Below are 17,083 nucleotides of genomic sequence, written 5' to 3' on the forward strand. Positions count from 1 at the left end.
TTAGATTGTGATTATGAAACTACTTTTTTATTGAGTGAGTGATCAGAGTTAAAAGGACATCAGTATACAGTCAGAGCCTTTGGGTAACATCTGGTATTGAAGAGACCTATAGAAGAGAAATCTGGTCCTTTATAGAAAATAATATCCAAAAACTCTACCTCAAAAAATGATTATGATCTTGACCTTAGCATGACAAAGCAAATAAAGGAAAAGACAAGCATAGACAATGACAGAATTGCCACCCATGGAAATGTATCTAATTTGTGTGTACATTTTTGTGTTTAGCTTAAAGAAGTGCTTCTTAACAACCAATTATGCACCACTGAAAAAGAAGTGTGCCTTGCTATGAGGCAGAACACCTTTAATGAAAAGCTTAAGAGCTTGAAGATCCACATGTCGATGTTTGATAGCTTCAGTCGGATAGCCCTATTATGTGTGTGTGTATGTGTGTGCGCGTGCGCGTGCGCACATGATTAAATGTATTATTATATTAATTATCTGACTAATGAATAGCCATGTCCTATGAAGGGACATGTCTATTCATGACCTATTCTCTGTATATAAATCTAAATGGATGTTGCATTTGGAACACACATACCTAACAAGGCAGTGCTTTACATTTGTAGTAGATCCATGAACCTCAACATGGTATCAGAGCCAGACTGCAAATATAAGAAAAGATAGAAAAGACCAATGGAGAAGATATATGACAAGTGATTGTTGAACACTTGGGGATAGAAAAAGAAAAGACCAGATCATGATTTGGGAAAACACAAATGTAGATATTATACCTACAGGAGAAGTGCAGAACACATGCACACGTATTCATCAGATGTATTCAGCAACGTGGACTGAGATTTCAATCATCTTTAGAGAAGATCAAAGGCATAATATTTAGTAAGCAGTGACTAAAGAGCAGAAGGCAGTATCACCATCCGCCAAAGGCATAGGGACTGATGGGAGTAAAGAGACGAACTGAGAAAACTTACAGTCTGAAGACCATGTTGGAGAGAGGTCATTCATCAGTGAGGAGAAGTAAGGAAAGTCGAAATCCACTTCGATACATAGGGCACAGACTACATATCCAACTTGGCCAATGGATTACAGTCACAGCAAACCACGAAACACATAACAAAACTATCTTCTAACTGTTTTCACCACAGAGCACTTTTCTCTAAATACTGATCAAATATTATCAGTATCATACAAGCAGGACAATATTTTTAGAAAAAGAACAATATTCAACGGGAAGAATATATATCATATCACATAAGTTATCAGAATAATAAACCAGTTTTAAAATATATAAATCTGATCATATTCTCAACAAGGTGATGTAGAGTGGACACCAATACATTTAACCGTACTTGTATTATACAAAAGATGGGAAAGCCAAGAATAGGATAAGAGGTAAAGGGGTTGAACGAACATAACCATAGATTTGGCATTTATAATGTGGGAAGAAATTAAGGTGGCAAAGGCATTGGACATACATCCAATTAAAATGTTTTTCATTGAAAGATTACAAATGTCATATAAGAGGGACACACCACCAAGGTCAGTACAGAAAGAAACAAGAAAGGGAATGAAGCAACACATATTTTTGTGGCTTTATACGATGTCTTCAGGGAATATAAAAATTAAGATCTGACAGGATGGATTTGACCTATGGCAAGGGACAAGGACCAAATACACAGTTCTTGTGGGATAAGTTAAGTATACATATGTATATATATTTTCATTCTTATGATCTCATTTCAATATGTTGAATATGAAATATTTTGAGTGATATAGAACAAGGTGAATATATATTAGAGTTTCTTTTATATTATTAAATCAATATATATATATATATATATATATATATATATATATATATATATATATATATATATATATATATATATATATATATTAAATATATGGTGATTATACATGAAGTCAAATATATTTTCTAAATAATTTGTGGCATTACTAAGAAAACAATAGATTATTATATGTGGCTTTACTAAGAAAACAATATGTTGAAAATATAGATTTAAGTTAGATATATATTATATTGAAATGATCTTATTGTGCAGAATTGTTATCGTTGAGTATTATAGCAGTCTCTTTCTTATTTATAATTCTATACGAGCTATTTACCTTGATCTTTTCCTTTGAGAATGTTCTTGCGGGAAAAAGAGGGAGATTGAAATTCAAAGGGAGGTTGACATTTTAAGCAACCTTGAAAGAGAGGGAACAGATAAAAGAGAGCCAACCTTCAGAGATCTTGGTCTTATTGATTCAGAGGGAGTAAACCATGTTGAGATGGATTTTCCAACGATCAATAAATAGTAGCAGTCAAGAGTACAGTGATTCATGAATATACCTTGTGACTATGTGATTTTAATGGGCATACCCCCTGTGTACATCATGAGAAAGTGACGACTTCTAAATGACATCACTTGTATTTGCAGAAGTTACTATAAGGTGACGATCTTACAATAACTTGTATTATGAGATCAAACAAATTGAGTATATGGTGAATGTCTTGCATCTCAACATTCTAGAAGACCATTAGTCAAAGAGTATTTGGTGAATATTATTGATATTTGTGAGGCCAATACTCTTGATGTCAGATGTGATATCAAACATTATTTTGCGTACTTGGTGAATATCATTGATATTTTGGGAGGCCAATACTCATGATATCAAATGTGATATCAAACCTTATTTTGAGTACTTGGTCAATATCATTGATATTCTCGTAGACCATTACTTTTGATATCAAATGTGATATAAAACCTTTATTTGGGTACTTAGTGAATATCATGTGTTGATATTGTGGAAGACCAATACTCATGATATTGAATGCGATATCAAATGGTGGAAAACTTCTGAGATATGATTAGAATTGCTATTTGTAATATTATGTTGAAGTAATATTTGAATCTTATGTGGTTATCCTTATAAGCTAAGAGGGAGTGGTTGATGTTTGATAGCTTTTGTCAGATAAACCTATTATATAAGATATAATTTATTTATATATGTGTTCTTTATATCTGAGATATAAGGTTATTGTTATATGAGAAAAATTAATATAATATATATATATATATATATATATATATGTGTGTGTGTGTGTGTGTGCGCGATTAAAGTTATTATAATATTAATTATCTGATTAATGAATAGCCTTGTCCTATGAAAGGACATGTCTATTCATGACCTATTCTCTATTTATAAATCTAAATGGATGTTGTGTTTGGAACACACATACCTAATAAGGCAATGCTTAATACATTTGCAACAGATCCATGAACCTCAACACCACATTGAGGTAAAGACTCTCAACATCAAATATGGATAGAATGTTTTCAAGAGGAAATTGACAAGTTCTAATGTCATGGGTGAGCGAATATGAATCACTAAAGAAGTTGTGTTGCTTCTTCAAGATTAAGAGTAGTCGTAAGTGGGGCAGATGAGAAGTTGGTTCCAATAATTAACCTCAATAGGAGCAAGTGGGTCTAGTAGCTAAGGAAGTTTTGTGTCTTTGGTAGGAGGTGGAAACTATAAGCTTTGATGGACTTGTGTTGGACTTGAAGAAGGAAGCAGAACTGATATTTCCCAATTAAGCTATCCTTCTAAACAATAGGATAAAGAGACCTTACATTAAGGAACAAAGATTTCATAGAAATGAGACCTTTATTTATACATCAGAATCATAAAGTCCTTGTCAGTAGGGTGGTAATATTAGAGAGATCATCCCTGTTGGAATGGATGGCTTGTGACCTCTAAACTCTCATTTTAGAGAGTTGAGAATTTAAATAGTTTTTTGCTTCAACATGAATATCTTCCAAGAGAGGATATAATTCTTTAGGATTGGAATATGATCATTATCATCATCAGAAAGTTGTTAAGAGTGAGTCAAGGTGAGCACAAGTGTTAGATTTAGTAGCGGCTTTTAAAGAAGGTATTCCCATTTGGAATAAGTTTGAGAAAGAGACCCAACACTTATTATCCAGCTTTCAAGTGGAATAATAATTGAACTATGGAAGGCTCTACTCATCAAGAGCAAGGGGGCATTCTGTCCGCTAATTTTTGGGTGGTGATGGATAGATTTTTAAGAGACAAAGCCTATCTTTCCTGCTTTTGAACATATGGGGCATCTTTCCTTTTTTGCCATGTTGAACAACCATTTTGGATCTGATTGGCACTTCCCTCAACCTCGTTGTGGTTGTTAGTTTGTAGCTTCAATCGAATTGATTCGATCATGAGGTGCATTGTTGATGGTAAATCATCATTTAGATAAATATTCTTATATATATAATATATTATGTTATATTAGATATATATATATTATATGTATGCTTATTTATATTATTATTAATATATTATCTAATGATGATTAACCATAGAGACATGTCTCCTCTCATATTCATGTCTTCAAATTTGCATTTGGAAAACATCTATAACAATTGCAATGTTATTATATTTGCAGAAAATGACCCTTGAAATTCAACATGGTATCAGAGCTTGGACCCTTGTATAAAGCATAACAACTTGAAGGGAGATCAACACATGGAAGGAGAATAATAGAGGAGTCGTTCAGATTACTGGGGGATGAAGAAAACTACAGACTTTGTGGAAGGAACTGTCAGTTCAGAAATTGGCTCAATTGCTGGGTGTGCAGAGTCTTGTCAAATCATGCTATCCTCAGCCCTGAAAGAGAAGGTCAGGTAAATTACAAGTAGTAGATGTCGTGAATAAGCTGAAAATGGAGTTGCAGTGTGAGAATATACCACACTTATCGTGTGCGTGGACAACATGTATGAGTTTATTTTTGTGAATGGTTAAGACTTCTAACTTACGCTATCGAGTAGAATCTAGGATAAGTTTGAAACAATTGGGAGGGGTAAATGAATGAGTTTCAAAGTAAATTGAAGTTTATAACCTCGTGACTGGAAGAAGAGATCAATTGATGTGTAATTGCTGCATCCCAACAGAATTAAGAGGATAGGTATAAGAATTGATTCCACAAGTGTCAAGACTCCCAGCTTAAAGCAAGTGGATTATTGCTATTGGAAAATTTTGGAAGGAAGTGCTCAAGAAATACAGGGAATGCTCTTGAAAGGAAACATCCTTGATTTCATTATGCACATGATTCTAAAACTTGATTTTTGAACGATTCCTTAAGACCACAGAAAGAATAGAACATCCAAATCACTGTATCTAGTTAAAATACAACAACATGGGATTTTAACACGAAACAATGAGTGAAGAAAAAGTGCAGATTAAACAAGGAACTAATAAGTTAGTCAAACAGATTTTTGACTTTTCTAGATTGCAGGTGGTGGTATAATAGTTTGTTAGAGAATTTACCTAGTAGGTAATCAATTACACCCCACCTGCAGGGTCAAATCCAGCCCACACAGTTAGACATCAATGTTTCGCATTAGAAATACATGGAGGAGAATCAACATTCCATCAAGCGTACAAAATGCCTCATCACAAAACCAATGGTTGTTTCACCTTGAAACAGAGATCAAAAACAAAAGCAAGTATATTTCTTATATTGTACAAGATAATGTTGACACATCACTTCCACGTGCTTCATAAGACATCAAAGGTGCAGAGTTCTTGAGCCCCAGACACATCCTTAACTGCATAACAAGACTTGATGACTGATGCCATTCAAGGGAAACATTGCACACAATAGAAGGGTGTCGATTTAGTCAAGAAATATAAGTGATTATTAAGAATTTGGGGTATCGATCCCCTTAAGATGAGAAGACTAAGTCATGGAGAAGTCAGGAGGAGTGCGGTCATAATATTAAAATCAAGACCATCGCGGATAGAACATTACTTGACAAGCGTCAAACTCTATTTGAAAACCTCTAACAAGGACTAACAGTAGTGCATTGGATATAGAATGAGAAATGTGGAAGCCCATTCATGGGTTATAGTGGCATCATAGTGAAGAAGGTAATATAAAGCGAAGAATACTAATCAAGACCAATTTGTGGAAAAGCGACTGATTGTATTAAGGTAAGTGAATAACTTATATTAAGTTCCTTCATATTGATTTAAGGCATTGAGAGTTGTACATTAATATGTGTTACATCAATAATTATTTTGTAGTTATATTATGTGAATTTATGTGAGATAGTATAATAAAAAATATATGATAATTATAATTGTATATAAAGTAAAATATATTTTCTAAAACAATTTGTTATGAATATTAGTGAAATTAGTCACCTTAGATTATTATGTGGCATTAGCCGGAAAATAATATGTTTAATATAGATTAAAATATATATTGAGGATTAAATATATGCTTATATGTTCAAAGCATATATTTTAAATTAGATATTTATTTACATTGGAATGATCTTATATAATTATGTAAAACTATTTATTAATATTGAGTATTATTGTAGTCTCTCTCTCTCTTTTCTTTTTATTTTCAACACAAAATATAGGCAATGCTTAGTACATTTGTAGTGATCCCTTAACATGGTATGAGAAGAAATAAGGAGATAGAACAAAATTACAGTCATTCTCATATGAAAAATTCTAACATCAAATCAGATCAATGACTACAATAAGAAGTAAGTTGATCTGATTCAATATATTGAGGTTAAAGTTGGATCACCAGAAGATGGTGAGCTAGAGAGGTGGATCTTGTTCTGAATTGTGCAGGATATCCATGTCGAGTTGGGCAAGCCAAAGAAATGAATGCTCAATGATTTTACATTGAAGGGGGGGGAAGGGGGGTTGAATAATTACCTTAACCAATGTTTCATTCCCAATTGGAGGCATTTTCTGATTTGATGCATATGGACCTTCATTGGAAGCATTTATGTCAAGGATGTTGATGTATAGATGAGTATTTATTATCCTTGAGTATTACACTTAATTGTTTATAGTAGTCTCTTTCTTATATGTGAGATGAGTACTTTTTTTTTTAGAGGGAGTCTGATACTTCTTCAAGGAAATGCACGAGCTTAGAAGATTGATATTTAGAGGGACTCTATAAAATACATGTGTGAATGCATAATTTTGATGGGCCTACTCTTGTACACATCACGAGGAAGTAATAACTTATTACCAGAAAGTCAGAAGATTGATATCGGATTGAGAGGGAGTCCAATAGGTATTCTTGAGCGAAGAGACTCTGTATGGGAGTAACTATAGGCTTGACTTCCTAGCATCGTTGTTCAGAGGGAGAATTACGAGGTGAAATTCCTTGTTAATGACTTCTCTGCGAAATAAAACTTTGAAGTGAATTTTTTTGAGAAAGTAGTTGAGGTGAAAACCCTTGTTCCACCCGCTAGTAGCAACTATGGTGGCTCCACTCTCTAACTTGGTTAATGGTGGATATCATGTGATGTTGTTGTAATTATGTCATGAAAGGTGACAATCATGTCAATAGTTTGACCTGTTGTCATTGACATACTTCATCAATTTGTTGTCTCGGAGTGCTGGAAGCCATGATAATGAACGTATCATGATCAAACTTCATTAATTTGTTGTCTCGGAGTGTCGGAGATCATGATACTTGTCATTATAGAGACCATGACATTGTGATTTCTTGTTATTTGATAGACTACATTAAGTTTTTGTCTCGGAGTGCAGAAAATCTGATAACTCATATCCTACTAGGATATAACATATTCTTTTGGTAGGCATCAAAGATTTGATGCTAGTGCACATACCAAAAGAATATAAGTATGGTGAATATGATATGATTGATATTTCTAGTTGAAACATACTTCGGATTATATTGAAAGATAACATCTAAGTTGATGGATATATGTTGATATCCTTAAATATGTCGTTCAAGGAATATCATACTGAGATGATATCTCTTCATATACTTGAGAGCTTAATGCAATCTATAACAATCCTCCCTAGCTAAGAGGGAGTGTTAAGTTTGTAGCTTTCGTCAGATTGATTCGATCATGAGATGCATTATTGATGGTAAATCATCATTCAGATAAATTTTCTTATATATATAATATATTATATATATTATATGTATGCTTATTTATATTATTATTAATATATTATCTAATGATGATTAACCATAGAGACATGTCTCATGCTCTCATATTTATATGTCTTCTAAGCTGCATTTGGAAAACATCTATAACAATGACAATGTTATTATATTTGTAGAAAACGACCCTTAAAATTCAACAGTGGTGGGATGTAGTTGCGTAGCCTGATTAAGGCCTCCACTCTCCTTGTAATTCAAAGGAAGTGGGACCTTGAAATTGCCCAAAGTATGGACAAGCAAGCTATTAAGTTATGTATTTTATTCATTGTCATGAAAGTTGTTCATCTTTAGTTGGCTTTTCATTTGGATCTTTAGTTCACCTCTAGGAGGAGGTTTAGTAGGATATTTTAGGGTAACTTCAGGACCCTGGGGCATGAACCTTATTGTAGAAGGATTATTCTTCGATGGCTTATTCTTCTCTATTTGAGCATTATTTGTAGGGGCTGGTTGTTTAAGCACTTATTGAATAAGATTTTTTTTTTGTCTTGACGTATATTTTAACACCTATTTTGGCCTAGTTTTACCAACATTTTCTTATTAATATTTACATAGTCCTTTGTGTATGAGATTCATTAGCTTGGGTTAAAGCCATGCTTGCAAAAAAAAAACTATGTTCCTTGTACTCCAATAGGAAAATAATATGGGCTCTATTGCTGGGGCAGAAGTGTAGTAGTACAGAAGATAAAGACACAAACATATATAATAATGAACAAGGAAATGAGAGGAGATTTATCTATGGTCCAAAGAAAATACTTGTAATAATTGACTCTCAATGCATTTCTTACATCAACAAAGTTCGATTGAATACAAATGAAATAGTGAAAACCCTTACATATAGGTTTCCCTTATACAATTTATGAAGATCACAACCCAAAGAGACAGTTCGGACAAAAGGAAAAATATCACAAAAATTGTAAAAGAAAAGGACAAAAAAATAATAAAACTCCCTTAAAAAAGTTAAGGCCTTTAGCAGGCCTAGGAGGGGAAATACCACAAAAGAAGCCTCACTAGACTTCTAAAGGAGATATTGAAGGGCCCAAGGGAAGGATATCCTAACAGCTACTTTTCGAGGAACCATCAACTTAAGATCTAGTGACAATTTCTTTGAGAGAGGTCTAAGGATGTCATATTCAATACCAAGTGTCTTATTTTGAATGGATCTTCGCAAAGTGAAGTTTGCAAAGTCATGTAATTAGCTAAGAATTACTTTTAGTGATCTAGAAGATGGTTTTGTATCTCTTGCATAATGAGGTCTTATAGATTTTTGCCATAGGGTTGGCTAAAAGGTAGTATTGGATCTCCCACACAACAAAGTCGTACAGAGTCAATCATGTTTGTGGCTTGAAGGCAGTTTTAGATCTGCATAACAAGGCCTTGGGAAGTCAATAATATGGTTAGTCAAGAACATGGCCTTGGACATGAAACATGATGTCTTGCGAAGTCTGTTGTGTTTTTGGTTAGAGGGCAGATTTTGATATCTAACATGACTTAGGACTTTAGAGGACATATGGGGAGTGTCAATCTTGAGGTCGGTGACAACCCCAATTAGATTATCACCTATTGTGGTCTTCAAGTTCAAAGTCAAATTTTCTCAACTATTATGAAGGTTGATGGGGTCTTTGTGAGCGAAGGAAGATATAAACACATTAATGGAGGTTCTAGATTGGACATGGTGTTGCTATTAATGTGAGGCATAGTGGTGTAGTGTCTTTATTGGTGCAATAGTGCTCATGGAGTGGGGGACCTTGAGAGTTTGCAGAGTTCTATGAGGTAGCATGTAGCATAATTGGAGCCTCAAGTTTGTGACAAGTGGACAAGAAGAGGGATCACCGTCATTGTCTTCCAAAGTTTGTTGAGAGTGGATTATTCAGGTTTGGGTCTCTGTGAGAGGTCATTTAGAGGGTACTATGTAGGCAAATATCTTGGGTTGGTGAGCACTCAAAATAGTAGAAAGAACTGAAGTGTCGTTTAGAGGGCAACTTCCCTTGAGGAAAAGGGGCAAAAAATGAATCTTGTGATGTGTGGAATACAATATAATAGTTACTAATGGATGCCATTATTAAGTTTGTACTTACAATGAGATTGATATGATCACGAGTTTCATTATTGATGGTAAATCATCATTAGATAAATATTCTTTCATATATATATTATATATATATATATATATATATTATACTTATGGTTATTTATTTTATTAATATACTAACTAATGATGATTAACTATAGAGACATGTCTCCTTTCATATTTACAAGTCCTCAAATCTGCATTTGGAAAATATCTATAACAATGGCAATATAATTACATTTGCAGAAACAATCCATGTTACTTAACATGGTATCAGAGCCAACTGCAAATGATAATTGATAAATCAAGATTGAACAATAAATGTGTGATGAGTTGGTTGTGATGAGCATTTGCAGGAGATTTGACAAGAGAGAAGTTATTTTGCCATCCTTGAATTGTCTTCCTTCTATATGATTGTATAGCTGCTTCTGGTTCTTCTCGTGATGGCGTACCTTAGGGCTTATTATCTGTCTGGTAACCACTCGTCGTCCCTAGAACTTTTCTTTTTGATCGAACGAGGGAGTTTCATCATCGTGGTCCATGGTGGGTGTGTATGGGTATAAGTCGGTGCACTATGTATGACGTCGTGTGCTTCTATGTGGTTATTCCTTCCATAGAGACAACCCTGTCTATCTTCTAGGAAAGGAAGTGCTCCACTCTTCCACATATCAAAAATAGAATTATCAAGAGTGCAATTTATAATCATATCTTACAATAGAACTTTCTTCTTTCTCTTGCGACATTATTAGGGACGTGATCTGCTTCTGCTCACTTTGTTATTTTATATTAAGGAACATGGCAACCATATGTAATATGAGTCATTGTCACCTTTGAAATATAAGAATTAATCAAAGCCAAAGACATCACCTGAGAATGAGGCCTATGGTTTAATGGTAAGGATTACCAACATTGGGTCCACCCTCTAACTTGGTTCATGGTGGATATCATGTGAGTTACTACATGATGCTGTTGTGATTATGTAATGAAAGGTGACAATCTTTCATTGATGTATATATTTAGAGGGGAGATATTGAAAGGTGACGATCTTATCAATAGTTGGACCTGTTATCATAACAAACTACATTAAGTTGTTGTCCCAGAGTGTTGGAAATTATGATAACGAACATAAAGTAACTATTGAAAGGTGACGATCTTATCAATAGTAAACCTATCTCCTAACACCAAAAATGTGTTGGAGCAAGTGTTATCATGATTTTTTAGGCCGGATTTTGCTAGACACCTTGATAAGCAACTCATCATGGTTCTTCGGGCCAGATTTTGCCAGACACCTTGATAACCAACTCAACATGGTTCTTCGGGCCAGATTTTGTTGGACACAATGAAATTAAATTGTTATGGTTCTTCGGGCCGGATCTTGTTGGACACCATAACATAAATTTATTATAGACCATAGTTAAGGTGGTGTTTAAATTTATTTTATAGTTATAGAATTTTCTTCAATTCCCTCTTTGCTAAAGGGAAGTGTTGAGAAATTTAGCCTCATTGTGAATTGAAGCCAATTGTATATGTAATATATCGTAATATATATGTGTGTGTGTTGATGGATTTATGTTGATATCCTTAAATATGCCATTCTAGGAATATCATACTGAGATGATATCTCTTCATATACTCAAGAACATAATATGTTCTATATCAATCCTTCCTAACTAAGCTGGAGTGTTAAGTTTGTAGTTACAATCAGATTGATATGATCACAAGTTTCATTATTGATGGTAAATAATCATTAGATAAATATTCTTTTATATATATTTATATTATTATATATATAATATATATATATATATATTACATTTATTATATTATATATATATATAATATTAATTTATATATTATACATATGGTTATTTATATTATTAATATACTAACCAATGATGATTAACTATAGAGACATGTCTCCTCTCATATTTATGAGTCCTCAAATCTGCATTTCGAAAATATCTATAACAATGGCAATATAATTACATTTGCAGAAACGATCCATGTTACTTGACAGTCATGATATTCAATTTTTATTATGAAGAATTGCCATTTGTTTGCAAATTCTCATGTGTTGTGCTTTTGTAGCTTTCATAGTGTAATTCTGATCACTGCATGATGACTCTCCTTCAGTTGACCCTCATTGCATTTGCATCACCTACCATGGCATAGATCAGGTAGTCAATGGTAGAATGAAATATTGTGTATTGTCCAGTGTATAAACATCAGTATAGGATCATGCATAGGCTGGAAAAAGGGAATATTGAATTGTATTTGAAAATTTAATTATGTAAGTGTGTAGCACTGTAGAGAGATGGGGGCAATAGTCAATTACATGTTTTAGCTGTTAGTATAGATTGATTATAGCATTGAAAGAATAAATTTAAAAGGGGAGATCATCTCGGCCAATGTTCCCAGTTGGTCAAGTATGTGCTTTGTGTTTGTTACAAAACGAATAGTCTTGGTGAACTGGCTATCTGTGAACTCTGTTTCTGGTCCATTTACTCTTGTTTGTCTGGGTGGTAGAATATTGTATTCCCTAACCAACACATCTGAGGAACACCATACCATATCCTTCAAAGATTGAACTATGGTTGCCTAGAGATAGCCATAAAGTTTGTTGATTGTTCATGCTAGAGTTTCTATTACCTCCGGGTGCATATCTGTTGCTTATTATGTAGCATCTAAATTCTATTTGATGTTGCAGTCATGCTTCTTATTTTTGAATGATTCTGCTTTAATCCACTCACATTGAGTAAACTACAGCATTAGACAAGCTTGCAATTTGTTCAAAAAGGTGGTATTTAGTTTACTATTCCATGTTTTTCTCCTTGCTGGAAAAAATATATTTGGTTTGAAATTTATTAAAATTTATCATAATGCCATAACTTTTTGATTCTAATGAACAGGATCTGCTTGGCATAGGAGAGTATAAACAAGGAGTTGGTAATTCTCATTGATATATCGAGAGAGGAGGTTGGAATATTTTTAAGTATGTGAAGACCAGGGAACAAACCTACACCAAGGATTTATGCTACAACTCAAGTTTAACTGGCAATTGCAAAGGGGTGTTGGTGATACACATTCTAAGCTGAATTTTATTGTGTTCTTCACAATTTCACTATATTGTATATTACTATTCTTTTAAGGTTTTCTCTTCAAGATATTGCAGATCAAAAGCATTTTTTCTTTTGTATATTTCATGTTCAAATTTGTAATACAATGACCAGACAGCAACTATTCTTTGATGAGCAATGAAATCTATCCTCATACACTAAGGAATTTAGTATGAGTATGAAGAGGACGATTTTTTACATGATTAATCATTTCTTCAATAGCATGGTTGATCCTTGATTGTTTGGGTGATTGTTGGTAACAACTCACGTTGCCTTTGTCTTGTTTTGTAATTGTTCTTTCATTATTCGCAGGGCATCTGTAATCTTTCTCTAGTGTTGCCAACAGTGTAAATTGTGCTTTGAGAATATTTTAAGGTAAACAACACTGAAATTTCTCATGCAATTTAAAATAAAATGTTTATCAGCATGTAAATGTAGTACATTTAGCATGTAATACAAATATTGGATAAAACAATTATCTGTCATCTCATCTACTGTTGTGGAAAATTTGGATATTGTTAGTATGCCTAAAAAGGACTTACAACATTCTAATTACTCTACTGGTGGTTGATCAACTAGCTATCTTGACTATTTCTTGTTGTACTGATATCAGGCATGAATTTTTACCTGGTTTACTTAAAGAATGGTGCCTTATGTCATATCCTCATTGATGCCAAGATAGTATCCACAAGCAGAACATTTTAAAGTAAATCTTTACAATGTAATGACAAATCCCCTTTGACATGAAAGTTTTATTTCTTTTTTTTTCCTATTAAATACCAATTAGACAAAAGGGGAGTACGTAACATAATAACTGTTTTATCTCATTGAGCTTAGATCACAAAATATATGTTGGGTGTTATCACAAAATAGTAAATACATGTCCACATTGTACATACTCAAAAGAGACTACATTTAGTTTAGTGGTTCATTCGACGTTTCATCAAAATCATCTTTCACCGGGTAGTTTTCAAGGTTGATACCAGTATGGGGGCTGCTTTCTCTTGAGCCTCGAGAACTGTCTGAACCACTGTCAGCACCTACCCTCTGCTGTACACCTGAATCAGTTCTGTGGTCGGGCCTTTCTGATGTCGTTGTTTCAATACCTGTGGTTCCTCATGCTCTTTCTTTCTAATGATTCCATTTTCCATCATCTATGAGTTTCTGGATGAATTTTGCTAATGTTAGGTCAAACCCATCTTTTGTAACAATTGAAGTGTGTCATGCACGCTCTTTAATGGTGCATTCAACCTTCTCTCAGCAACTTGAGGAATTTCTGTTCTGAAAACATGAAAATTGTTGTCACGTACAGAGAAATATTAGAATATACGAGTCTTCGAAGAGACTTGGTAAGGTACCTAGCCTGTCCGTTAAATATATCATCATTCGTAACTTTCCAAATGAGCCAAAGCACATGAGCAGAGAAGATAGACCGGAACACGTTAAAGAATGTGCTGTTATCAATAATAATAACCCGACAGAGTATGAAAGTAAAATTACAGCTCAGATAAGACAAACGTACTCCAAATCTCTTTGGCAAATGTACAATTAAAGAAAACATGATAGATAGACTCAATGTTTTTGCACATGGATCAAATATTAAGTTCAACCCGTAGCCTCTTGAAAGGCAATTTATGAAGGAAAATGCACCACGGGAAGCAAGAATTTTAGGTTCTATGGGTTTGTGCCACAGGTTGCTAAGGTATTTCCCCCAAGCAGTACAGTCTAGGTTCAAATTCCACTTAGATTTGAGGTGATCATAAATATCAAATTTGTGAGTAAGGAGAGTAGATATATTTGGATCTAATGCAATGTAGATTAGAGCCATCTGGCCACCTTGAGATTGCAACACAAGCTCCCAACACACAACATGGTTTAGGAAAGACAAGGTTACAACAGGCTTCTTTCAGCAAAGAGTATGCTCTCCATTGAGTGGCAGGAATGTGGAATTAGAGTCAATCTCCTCCTATCTCTTGAATTCATTATTGCAGAAGATGTCCTTGAAATATTGAATGCCTAGCGTTGCTCATTTCTTAGCATAACAACCTTGTAACAATGCCAATGGTTTACCATAATGAAATAGGTTCCAACATATAGATATGTTTAAACAAATGCTCCAATCCTTCTCCAATTGATTATTACCATCAACAAGTTGTTGACAGTGCTCCAACTCCTCCAAATGGCTTTAAAGACATTAGACCCTTCACCTTTGATGTCCACCTTTAATGACAACATATCAGCTAGTCCTAGTCCCTTCCAAGATTTGGCATGAGTGGGGGCTGCCCTCAAAGTGTTGTTCCTGACTAATATCTTCCAAGGCTCCTCCCCATGACTTGCTTTGGCAATTTATTTTGCAGCTAGGGAAACCCATTGTATCCTCAAGTCTTTTAAACCAAGACCCAATAGTTCTTTGCTTTGGGTGCACCAATCCCAATTCACTGCATGTCTCTTCTTATTGCCCATTCCATGATACCACAAGAAATCTCAAATAATTTTCTGCAAGAGATTGAATTGATTATGGTTAAACAACCAAGTCGAGGAGTAATATATAAAATAAGAGGATAGCATCTTCTAATAGATTTGAATTTTGCTAGTAAGATATAATAATCTATTGTTCCATTTATTGAGTTTCTTCTCAACTTTACTTCTTACCCAATCCCACATATCTTTTAGATTGGGATTAACAACAAACAATATGTCCATATATTTAACCACATGATTAGGGCCTCCCCACTTGATGGAGAATTCACAACACTAGGGTGGAGGAGACTCATCCCACCCAAGCAGGATGGATTTAGCTAGATATACTTTTCTACATGAAGCTAAGCAAAACATGTCCAACTTCTTTGTTAGTTTAGTCATGCTGTCTTCAAGCAACTTGAACATAATAGTTGTATTGTCTGCAAACTGTATATTTAGAATCTCACTATTGTTTGGCAATATTACCTCCACCTTATGTGACATGGTTTCATCTCTTAAGAAGTAGTGTAATGAATATGCTACAATAACAAAGAGTGCACATGCCAGAGGGCATCCTTGTCAAATGGATGTGGATAGATTGAATTGCTCTGACTTGACACCATTAATCTCTATAGTAGCTATTTCTTGACTCAAAGAGTTGAAATTATGTTATAGTAGGTTGCAGGGAACACAACTCCTAGCATTGTAGTAATACAATTTCATTCGATTCTATCGTAAGCTTTCTCATAATCTATCAATAACATGCCCACATTCTAACTTGAGGCCCCGACTTAGTCCAAGGCTCCCAACAAGTAATGAGGCTTTCCATGATGTATTTTCCTAAGTAATGGTTGATCATCTTAGGAAGTACCTCCTCCATCTTGATCGCTAGAACTTCTGCTAATATCTTATATGCTACATTGAGGATGACGATTGACCTCCAACTTTTTATCAGTCTTCTCTCCATCTTTGGCTATCAACTTAATCAACCCTGAATTATTGTCAAGACCTAATGACTTATTGTTTATTGTTTCCTCATACAACTAGAGTAGCTCATTCCCAATCCAATCTATATTCTTCTTGAAGAACTCCATAGGAAGATTGTTGGGCCTTGGTGCCTTGTCATTAGAAATCCTTGATATAACATTCTTGATCTCCCCCACTGTTATGTCTAGGACTAACATTCTTGATCTCCCCCATTGTTATGTCTAGGACTAACATTCCAACATCTTCCTCAACAACCTTGGTCATTAAGAGCTCTTTAATACTCCATCTAGACTCCTCCATATTTCTTCCCTTATCTTCCGATTTGAACATATTACTATAGAAAGAGGCAAATGCAGATAAGATGCCCTCTTGTGAGTTGAGAGTTGTCCCTTCATCAATAATATA

General features: G+C 34.2%; 1 protein-coding gene across 2 annotated transcripts in view; it reads left to right on the top strand.

Moving 5' to 3' along the window:
- Nucleotides 1-13,438, top strand: part of LOC149543234 (peptide transporter family protein) — a 75,249-nt gene extending 61,811 nt beyond the window's left edge. For both annotated transcript variants that reach the window (XR_016355607.1, XM_089798082.1), the window contains exon 5: nucleotides 13,025-13,438. Coding sequence is in view for 1 of the 2 variants with exons in the window: in XM_089798082.1 (XP_089654208.1) it covers nucleotides 13,025-13,075 (51 nt within the window). In the remaining variant the exon portion in view is untranslated. The remainder of the gene's footprint in view (nucleotides 1-13,024) is intronic.
- Nucleotides 13,439-17,083: the final 3,645 nt, after the last annotated feature.

The sequence above is a fragment of the Cupressus sempervirens genome, chromosome 8, assembly GCF_028749045.1.
Source record: "Cupressus sempervirens isolate cs-2001-9-10 chromosome 8, ASM2874904v1, whole genome shotgun sequence".
In the NCBI taxonomy this organism is placed as follows: domain Eukaryota; kingdom Viridiplantae; phylum Streptophyta; class Pinopsida; order Cupressales; family Cupressaceae; genus Cupressus; species Cupressus sempervirens.